This window comes from Falco punctatus (genome assembly GCF_963210335.1).
Source record: "Falco punctatus genome assembly, chromosome: 6".
NCBI classification, from domain to species: domain Eukaryota; kingdom Metazoa; phylum Chordata; class Aves; order Falconiformes; family Falconidae; genus Falco; species Falco punctatus.
Window position 1 is genome coordinate 51459144 of NC_137585.1, and position 11448 is coordinate 51470591.

The 11448-nt window shown below is 43.4% G+C and overlaps 1 protein-coding gene across 1 annotated transcript; it reads right to left on the bottom strand.

The window, feature by feature from the left end:
* Window positions 1-1247: 1247 nt before the first annotated feature.
* ARRDC5 (arrestin domain containing 5) lies at window positions 1248-5802 on the bottom strand (the record flags this gene model as incomplete). The annotated part of the gene is made up of 2 exons (XM_080391630.1): window positions 1248-1471; window positions 5584-5802. Coding segments are annotated over 2 exons (363 nt in total), but the record flags the coding sequence as incomplete, so codon positions are not given.
* Window positions 5803-11448: the final 5646 nt, after the last annotated feature.

The window sequence follows — 11448 nt, forward strand, 5'->3', positions numbered from 1 at the left end:
TTCCTGGATCTGCTGGCAACTGCTCCTGGGTCAGTCTCAGAAATGCCTCTGTGAAGGCTCACCTCTTTTGAAATGTAACCTTCATTTTCTTGCAGAGTCATGGTGTTCTGCTCCACAGAGAAATGTTCCAGTGTGGCTGCTATGGTGGTGGACACCCTGCCCATGATGGTGGATGTGGTGCAAGGAAGGTCAGAGGTGCCTACCAACTAGTACCTGAATGCCATGATTTTACTTTTGATGAGAATGCTGGTGACAGTCATGGCTTTCAGCAGAACCAGTGAACTGGTAACTCTCATGGCCTCAAAGTGAGCCGTGTCTGTCTGGGACTCCAACTTCATCACTTCACTTTGGTCTTTCAAGCAGCATTGTTCTCCCTTGCTGCTAAAGCCACTGTACAAGACAACGCAGTGTACAGCAAAAATTACTTTTCTAACATACTTGCATGGTGATAGCTGTCATGAAGACAATGGTTCCTCTGAGGCAAAATACACTTTCCTCCAGGGACATCCAAAGGATCACAGAGACATGACCAAAGCAGCAGAAATAAACTGCATCCTTCCTAGCTTCCATCACCAATAAGGCCTGCATGGAGAGGGTGAGCAGAAAGGCAAAGCATGGTGAGTTCTTGTTGCTGGATATGGGGTGATACACAAACACCACATGCACAAACTCCTAATGCAACAGCTGAGGCTGCTCAACACTCCCCACAGGCCCCACCATTAACCCAGAGGAGAGGACAGTCTTCCTCACTGCACTGAATGTGATGTGGCTGATTTTTCACAGTCCTCCTGAGCATCTGTGCAAAGAATTAATGGGTGCACATGTAAACAATGTCACCTTTAGCTGTCCATACCCAAACTCAGAGGGAGGCCACAAAATTATTAGAATCATCCTTCTTTAGCTGTTTTGATGACCTTTGACTGACCCAGTCTAGGTACAGTTTGGTAAAAAAGACACCTCATCTTTGGTGACACTTGCTCAAGGCTTAGACTTCAAAGCAAGAGAATAACCTCCCTTTTCCCTCATCCTGGATCTCAAAGAGCTCCCTACATGTTACTCTCAAAGTCTTACAATGCACCTTATATGCTAAAAAAGAAACATCTTGGTCCAAGCCCTAGGACAAAGATGGCAGAAGATATTGAAGTGTTATTTGAATGCTAAAAGGAGGAAGCTCAGAGCTAAAAGTTCATGGACACTCAGTAGTAAGCATTTACAGGTCTCTGTGTCTCCAACTCAGATAGCTTTGTCTTTCACGTCTTCTGTGGTCACCTACAGTTCCTTGCAACAGTAAACGTCTCTCCTCTTTAGCCAAGACAAATTGGTGGCTTCAGCAAGTGCCTTGAACAAAGTAGGAGATGCAGCCAATTTTGCTGGTGAACGTGGAGGGAATTCTTGGAGGAAAGCTGAAGTGGAAGTCAGAGGTGTGGACCCTAGAACCCAGCCAGCCATCTGAAAGCCAAACAACATGCTGCTATCAGAGACCTTTTAAACATTTATGGTGTTTGTACCTTATGGAAAGCTTGATATTTCTCCCAGAATTCAAGGTGTCCTTACTATCTGGTATTGTACCCAAAGGGCCATAAAGGCATGGTATGGGGTGGACTGCACATTGCCTCTGCAGGTCAGCTGCTGGATATATGGACCCTTACCAGTCAGTGGTCTTGAGAACTACTAATCTGTTTCATTTTAACACAAGGTCAGAAAACCTGCAACTCCTTGCAAACTAGGATTTTCACTTACCAAAATGCAGTGGCACAGACTTTTAACTTTGCAAATAAGCATGAAAAGGCTTTTAGGGAGTAAAGCAGTGTAATAACTCTCATTTCTCTTTTATCATTGTCTATAATACCTGTGCATATGATCTGAAACGTTTGTTTCATCTGTGCAAGAGACCCTACTCACAATATTTGACAATTTCTATGCACAACTGCAAGACAGGAAAATTATGTTGGGTTCCTTCTTATGTCTTTGCTTCTGTGCCACTTCCTCTTAATTGAATTTGGTTTTGTCTGGGTGAGGTTCCACTAACTGTAATGAAAAACTGTCCCACCTATGCAAGGATAAGTATGGCCCCTTCTGGCCAGATATGACCAGCTCTTGCCTCTTTTCTTCATCCAAGACATATGTCTTTTAAACACATTTATCTACTGGCAGCTTTATCATCCAGACTTAAGCTTTCCTTACCCCTAGTAGCTTGTGCCAAAACTTCACTTTGAACAACAATATTAGGGGATGTGAGACTGCTAGAACTTTGTCCTGTCAACTGCATCCTTTTGCAGATGGATTCAACAATGCCTCGAGTTTTAATAATCTAAGCTGCATATTCTCGTTGGCAGAAGAGTCTGGATATTGTTTCCTCACAGCATGGGGAGATTTACCAGATGACTTAACAGCACTCTCAATCAGAGTTGTACCTCTGAAGAAAAAAAAATATGCCTAAAACAATCTGAAAGGGAGGAAAGTAAAATTCGTCAGCCTCTTAGATAACTGCAATTTCACGAAGTCATGTTCTCTATTGTGACATTTTGTAGAAATCTGATACTCCCAGGGCCTTATCTCACACAACTTTGTCTTTAAGTTATTTTGGCAATGTTCTTGTTTTGGTAGAAGGAAGGACTTTGAACTGTGAGCAGATCTGCAATTTAATCTCGAAAGAGATTGGTGTTCCCTTCCAGGAATGATCTGCAGCTGGACCTTGATGTGAGCAGCCTGTTCTGCAGCCCTGCTGTGGTGTGCAGTTTACTGCGAGAGGTTGGGTTTCTGAGTCCCTGACGCAGGTATGGCCTGAAAGCCTGGCTTTGTGTGCAGGCTTGATGTAGGTCCTGTGCTGCCAAAAGGCTTGCAGACACTTATTTCAGTCTATGTACAACTTTAATCCTACTTTCTCTGGTTTGTTTTGCATCACTTCTACAGAGACTTCTTTGAGTTGTGCCTGCTTGCCCAAGCTGTGCTTAGCTTTCCACACGGGCCCTCAGACCCAAAGGGACAGTGGCCTTAAACATTGTCCCTGAATCCACCCTGGAAGCGAGGGAGCACTTGCTTTCCCTGGCTCTCTGTGGCTGCTGGATGTGAGGCTCATTGCACAGGAATTCCCGCCCTCTGCGTTGCCTCTGAAAATGTTATTCCCCTGAAATCATACGACAGGCTTAATTCCGCTGTAGAAAGTTCCCCAGGACCTTCAGGGGTTGGGAGGGTGCTCCCAAGAGTAAGCTTCCCAGAGGCACCTGGGGACACCATGCACTTAGTGTTTAGGAGAACGTGGGAACTTCAGTCACACCAGAAAATTTAAGTCGATTCCACATAATTTATTGTGTTACATAATTCAAAAAGTGTCCCATCTTATATTCCCCAGCAAGGGAGACGATGGCTGCAGCTGTGGGGAAAGCACAAGGAGGATGCTGGTAGGAGTGACTTGAGGGGTGACCTTTCCATGAAGGGCACAAGGGGATTCCTGGGGTGTCACTGAGGGTGCGCAGCAGTGCTTGAAGGGTTTCAAACCGCCCACAGTGCTGTGAGCTCCTGCCTCTGGTTTGCTGTGACTTGGGGGGATTCTGCTGGTGATGAGGGTGGTTATGCCTGGTAGCACTGAAACTCATCTTTTTCTTTTCTGGATCTAATTATGCTAGAGCTTTTACTAGTCATATCTGATGACTGTCAGGAGTCGGTTCCTCCAGCAGTCTTTATCCCACAGAGAAACAATGCTGGGTTTCTTGTACAGTGACAGGGCTTAACAGGGTTAAAAAGAAATATGTCAGCAGGCATCTGGATCCATGTATATACACTTCTTACAGAGGCATCAGATGTGACCCAAGTAGGGCATGTGGTAAGATCAAATACCAGATAGTAACATGCTATCAAAAGCATATTAGCAGCTGAGTGTCGAAAGCTGACACAGGCAGCAGTTTGTTCAAACAGTTGTGGGGGGCAGAGACTATTCGGGGTAAGAAGGGTCAGGTCTGTATCTTCTTTCATGTTTTAAAATGCCTTTCTTGGACTTGTTAGAGCACTTCTACAGAGATGCAATCAATGCTGGAAAAGGAGGAAAAAGACCCAGTAACAGCAGTAAAAATCTGTTATTAAACTGTACTGTATTGGCAAGTCTTGATGGATGTGGGTGCTCAACTTTTCTGAAAACAGGAATGTATGTGGAGGTGGCAGAATACAGATTCAAGTGTGTCTTTAAGCAACACCAATTTGAACTTTAGCTGAAAAGATCCAGAACTGAGGTATTTTACAGGTACTTACTTGTTCTTATAATGGCAAAAATATTTTTTCCAACATTCAGCCTTTCTTCCTCTTTTCTGTTAGGGCTGTAACATCTGGTAGCCTACAGGAAGCATCAGCATGCTGCAGTACATCAAGGCTGAGATTCTAATGCATGTGTAAGGGGAAAATGACCTTTGAGTGAGGTAAAGCCTTCAAGTCTGAGAGGAAATGAAGCCTGACCACTGCAGGTTGTAGCTCAAAAGGGCAGTTTCCACACATTGGCACAGCCTAATTTTAGTACTAAACTAGGGCAATGACCACCTACAATCTGTAAGACTAAATTTTCAGGTTTCCCAAACGACCCTAAGGAAAACAAGCTGAGGAAAGGTAGTGTAGCTCCTAGGAAACTTCCATTTGCTTTAAGCATTCCCTGGAATAATCCCGTCTTGGGTGGACATTACATCCCACTGACTTTACTCTTTTTAATGAATCATTTTAACAGTTATGTGCGTGCATGTTGGGGTGTATAATAGCTGAAGGGAAGGTGCAAAGAAGATAGAGCCAGGCTCTTTTCAGACAAGAGGCAGCAGGCACAAAATAAAACACAGGAGGTTCCCTCCGAACATCAGAAAACACTTTCTCACTGTGAAACAGGTTGCCCAGGGAGGTTGTGGAATCTCCTCTGAGAAACCAAAAAGCCATCTGGACACACTCCTGGGCAACTGGCTGTAGGTGGCCTTGCCTGAGCAGAGGGGTTAGCCTAGATGACCTCCAGATTTCCTTTCCAACCTCAACCATTCTGCGAGTATGTGATTCAGTGAAATAATCACACTTTTGCAGGCGTTTTCTGTGTATGTCTCACATTTTTGTTGTCTCTCGGTAAAGATAGAGCAGTAACTCTAATAATGCCTGTACAATAGTCGCAAAATCTGTATACCCAGTGGATATTTGCTGACATCTAAGTCAAGAAGAACACTGAAGGCAAGCATTTTAGATGACCAAAAAATGCTTCAGTGATGTGCTTGTGACTAAAAACTTCCTACCTGCTGCTAGACAGGTTGTAATAGATTTTTGTGCAACTAATGTTGACTTCACAGATACAGCCACCAACTCATCAGGGACTGCTCACACTCTCGCATACTGCTTTCTGTACAACACTACTGATCAATACGAAGCTCTGGTTGCCATATGATGTAGTGAAAATCATTGGATAGAAACAGGGCACATGGGCACTGGCAAAAGAATGACTTCCTCTCCACTGGAAAAGGTCTGACCCAATCTTTCCTAGCCCAATGCTAAGATGCTGTTCAGTTAGCCAGTGCCTTGTTCCAGTGTTTTACCCTCTATGTGGAAATTTCTAGCTTTGGAGATTTAGACAGCCTGGCTGGTGCAAGCCATACTCTTGTTATAGTCCAGTTCAGGATTATCCTCCTCAAGACATCTCAGGAATCCTCTTCCCTTGAGCTCCACCTTCACAACAGGGTCCACCAGGGTACTCCTGAGGTTCAGAACCAGTTGGCCATCTATGCTGGAGCTGGCCAAATGCACCTCATTCTCAGGCAGCACCAGGTTAATTGCTTTCACTGTTGACACTAAGGAAGATCAGGAGCTAGGTGCCGCTGGGGTCTGAAAGTTGGATTGCAAGGTCAACTTCACCAACTCCACCCCATGACTCCAGGGTTTGTGAGGTTACAGCATGAGGGACAGGTACAGGGTACCCCACAGGGAGAGAGCTTAATGTCCAAGCTATGCCAGAGGGGATAGGAGACATTTATTTGATTGTTAGAAGCACCTAACTAACTGGCAAGCATTCAATTAAACAGTTAGGAATGGTATGGGCAACACAGCAGATAAACCGAGACACTTAGAAAACATTGATAACCACCTAAGTGCCCTTCTACAGCTGATCTCCAAATCTTCTAAGTATGCACACACACACATACATGGTTAGGTGACCCCCTTCCTCTGGGGTGCTGGTTCCCCACCTCATGCAGCTCTCCTTGGGGAGACATGGGCACTCTATGTGCACCATACCCACCAATCCATCCACCGGTGAGAACACACCCCACAAGCCCCCCCCACCCCCTGGCCCCTGCAGCACTGCACCCCATTAACATCAGCATGCAGGCTGCTCGCACCATCCAGGATCAGTGGGCTGCTGCTGTCACGCCAGCCCTGGCTTTGGTGGCTGGTTTTTCCTTTTTCCACTCCCAGGTCTCATCCTCAGTCACAACTTCTCACACTTCCTTGTGATTTCCCTCCAGGCTGATTCTTTCTACTCTCATAATACTCCTGGTAATACCATGTCTACTGTTTAATTCAGCTGGTGGTTGTCTCAAGTAAACTTCACCATCCCTACTTTCCTCATGGTGTTACCAGTATTGGGCAACCACCTTTCCAGAATGCAGTTTCATGCATTGTGTTCACACTTGCTGTCTACATTCACCTCACCACCACTTTAGCCATTGTTATCTACTACTGTTGGGCATGCTACCAAAAGGGAGCTGTTCGAACTCCCCCACAACAAACTACCTGTGGTTGGTAGTAGATGTGGCTGATATTGCCAGCATAAGCAGTAGTGAGAAGATCACAGCAAGTGCCAGCGAGATCTGAGGACAGCAGGGTCAGGTGAGTGGCCACCACACTGCCCTTCTGGGCAGCAAGATCCGGCAGGTCTGGCTGAAGCCAGCAGGGTTTCATTCACCAATGCAGGATGATTGGTAAGATATTATTGTAATGTAGTGTAGTGTAATGAAGCTGGGTTAATTAGCATTGATAATATACAGCTGTGGGCTGGCTTCAGGGGCGGAGGGTTGGTCAATGTAGATAAGGCACAGGTGTGGCTGGTTAAGTTAAGTGGTTGGGCAGCCAATGAAGAGAGAGCAGCCAAGGAAGAAGCAGAAAGAGGAAGAAGCAAGAGGAGAGAGAACACGTGCCCTGGATGAGGTGAGGAGAAGGTGGGAGAGGGACTGTGTGGATAATATGCTGGTATAAGATGGTAAAAGACCTTGTTGCAGCCAGCTAGTTTGGAGAGTGCTGCCATGATGTAGGATGCTTTGGTAAACATGGCTGAAGTCAGAGGACTGAGTATGCTCATCCCGTTTTGTCTCCTGAGCTCCTCTTTGTCATATCAGACAGTACTAGGTTAATGGTGGGACTTGATGATGTCAAAGGTCTTTTCCAACCTAAACAATTCTATGATGCTGTGAGCTGAGGTAGACCTCAAATGCTGTTGGACACTTGGACTGAATGGGTGTGCCATGCTCTGACTCACATAGGTATAGGAAAGGAAGAAAAAGGATGCGGTGTGGGAGAACAAAAAGACATTCTCAGCCAGGGAAGCAGGGATGAAGACAGCTACGAGGGCTGCAGTAAGGATCATGTCTGTGGCTGATGCCAGCAGACATCTGTGCGCCACTGATGAGTTGTGAGCCCAGGGTGAAAGCACTGGCACCTGCTCTGCGGAACCTGATTCCAGAGCCAATGTTCTCAGCTGCATATTGAAGAAGAGGGCACATGCTGAGAAATGCTGAAAATTAACTGATCAAGACAGCCAACAGTTTAGGAAACAAGTCACAGCAGCCCATTGAACTTTAAGCCTTTCCTCCTCCATACTAATTAGTCATTTGTTCCAAGGCTGTCAAGATTCTCTCTCACAGCCGCTGTACCCCAACCTTGCTTACAGTGTTTTCAGGTTTTCCTTTTTTAAGGGGAAAAAAAAAAAAAAAGCATTGAATTAACAGGCTGGCTGCAAACTGTCACTCAGTCTCGATTCTTGGCTGCTGCATCTCGTTCTCTGTGCTTGCCTTGCCATGTTACAAAATAAACTCTTTGGTAAAATAACCACTCAGTGTCCTGGGTTGTAGTGAGAAGGAACGGATTCTCAACTGGGCATAGAATTACCAATAACAAAAATATGATTTTTTTCTTATTTATGTTTGGCTGTTTTCAGCAGCCATTGCCTTGTGCGCAAGTTGTGTGGTTATGGTAGGGGAAAAATAGCTTATAGCTACTTGCATGAGTGATGATATATCGTCAAGTAAAAAATTATAATTAGAGATAGTATATGAATTGAATGCTAGACTCCCATGGTTTGGTGCTCAGGCACTGTTTTATGCTTTACAAAAATAGCTTACAGCTATGATCTCCATGCTGTCATTACATAAAACCAATATTTCATCTCAATCTGTACATCCACTGAGATTTTTAAGTGCAATCTGAGAATGCAATCATCCAGAAAAGGAGCAAGCATTGGGTTTATGTCACAGTTTGTGCTCCTTCTTTAACTCCAGTTTCTGTCTTTAAGTTAGACCAGCTAAAAATGAGTTGTGCAAATGCTGTTTCTTTGCATTTTGCAATGTATCGGACAAAATGATCTTGGAATGCCATTTCCTGAAGAACAGTATAGTATATTTTTAACAAAGTAAGCTTCAAAAAGTACCCAAGGGAACATGATTATTTTTTCTTGGCCTATGTTGATGTGTGATGTCATTGATTTTGAGCTTTCAATTGATATCAGCCAGAACAGAACCTTTGCCTGAATCATCTACACTTCAGAAGTTACAAATGGAAGGAAAATGGATCCATGCTTCACTGTATTTAATTCTGCAAACCAAAACTTTGCTTCCACAATTTCTTCTCAGTCATTTAAGCAGCTTTATGCAGTCCCACTATGTTTCATAGTTTTGTGCAGGCAGCAGGGAAGACTGTGTCATTGTTTGCTCCTGGTTTCATTCTCTGAGACTCACATGAACACTGGCTTGGATTTGAGCCTCCTCATTCCAGTTTAAAATTTTGAACCTGAAAACTCAAGGGGAAATGAAGGGCCAAGCACTTGAGCTTACAGAGTTGAACTGTGATAAAATGCATTGGTGTGGGGCTCTGTCAACCAGGCCCCAGAGTAGTCAACTTCAGCTGTTGTCACTCTGGTCTGCACAAGGACCGGCTTCCCCAGGGACCTCTATGTCGGAAGGAACCAGAACTGGCAAAGTAGAGGCAAGACCCAGGCTGAGCTTTTGGTTCATCATAGAACTTGGACTGGTCTGCACTTCAAGAAGTATTAACATAAAAGTCATGCACAGATCTTATTTGTATTCTGCTGTTTTCTACCAGTATATGAAAGACCTGCATTTGTACACAAATTCCCTTTGCAAGTTGAGCTGCCTCTGTAGCTCTCCTGATGGTGACATGTGGAAAATGGAGTACCTGCATTTGAATTTTAAATTTATTGTATTACAGGGGAATTAGGCCATACTGCTTGTGCTTTAAATGCACTAAATGCTAGCACTAGCTTTCTTGAAGTGACACAGCTATGAAGAAACTGTCATGGAGGACTCTTCATACACTCAGCCCCTGTTAATACAGAGGTTTTCACAAAAAACCCTGAATCAGTTTCTTTTTGCCAAGCGGCATCTCTCCATGGAAGAAATAATGTGTAATAAGCACTGTGAGTGGGATGGCCAACCAAAGCTAAATCGATAATTCTTGTTTGGCATTCCCATACAATGAGTGATTCACTTGGCAATCACGAGGTCCAATTATCTCTTAATACTCTTTCTTGGATGTGATGATGATATATTGTGCATACAAGTAGAAAATCAATGCCTTCACTAATAATGTTTTTAATTTTATTAGTGAGTGCATTGCAAAATATAACTTTTTTTCAGCTCTCTGCTAACTTTGAAGATTTTTTTTAATGCCAATATTAGTATTCTCCCTAATCCTGGCATTAAAATTTACCTGTTATTTTAATGTGCTCCATGACATCCACAGAGCAGAAAAATACACTGTTTCTACTGCCAGTTGGCTCTCCACCAAGTTGTTCTGCAACAGATACCAAGAGCTGTGCTATACAGCCAGACAGGGAAACCAATTTTGTTAGAAGGCACGGAAGTGCAGTTGCCAGGTTTTCGTAAGCTAAAATCTCATGACACCTTTTTTTTTTGTGAGGCTCAGCATAAGTCAGGCTGACCGTAAATTCAGAACATCCTTTATTCCTTGCCTAATCTCAACATTTAGTGAGCACATGCAAAAGTAAGAACCAGTTCAAGAATTTATAACTGTACTTGGCAATTGAGGAGGGGTAGGAAATACAGCAGAGCTGGCAAGACTTAAAAGCTCTACCATGATAGATCTTACCTGGAGAAAGTACTGCAAAGCTGTCAATAGCTGCTTGTAAACAGTAGAGCTTGAAATAGGGAAAACATGTTTTTTTCTCTGTCAGAATGGCACAAAGCCTTGGCTGAAGCCCTTGCCTGGCCTATCCATCTGGCTGATGTGAGAAATGAGGTATCGATTTTTCTTATACCATACAATCAGAAACTTAGAGGAGCCACAAAGCTAGCAAACAAGACACAGTTTATTACCCTCGAAGTGAGATGTTGGAAAACTTGCAACACGCATCTTTCTATTTACCAAATGCACTTAGTTCACATTATTAACCAACACATACTGCTAGATTTGTTTCTGGTGAGAACTGATAGAGTTAGGAACTGGCTGGCATGCTGCAGCTTTCCATGTTACAAATTCTTTGTTCACTAAAAGGAAATAATTCCTTTGTTAAAAATAAGCTGTAAGTCTGCGATTTTTCAGAATCACTCCATTAAATTAGAAACACAGTTGCTACTCATTTCAAGGAAATGTATGCATCTAAATCTATTCTGTACCCTTGAAATTCTCAATCTAAGCACACAGAAAGACCTCTAGTGTACAAGATGAGATAAGAATGGAAAACTTCATATATTATCTATTATGTAATATTTATATTTTAAGAAATTACAAGGTAAAGTCTTACAAGAAATTAAGATCTTAATATACAGCAACATAAGATACTTCATTCTTCCCACTCAAAGGCACTTACCTACATGACCCAAAATAGAGAAACATTAATGGGAATGAGAAAGATGTGCTGCTGGCTACAACATTTGGCATCAATAGCAAGTTTGCATTATTTTATCCCTGCTGGAGAGTCACCAAAACTTTCAACTTTCTTAATAAGCAAAAAAGTCCCAGAGGGCTGTGGTTTCCCATAGGTCTTTTGATGACAGACCAGCACTCATGTCCTAAGCATCTGTTCTTCTGACTGCCATTACTTTAAATAGCCACTGTGTTAGCCTGACTGCATTTGAATAAGCAAGGGGATAAATAGGCCTATTTCAATATCAGAAAATGTTACCAGCAAGATGGACAAAACAACAGCAGGACAGCCACAGCAAAAGGCATGGACCCAGGAGGAGCTGCATA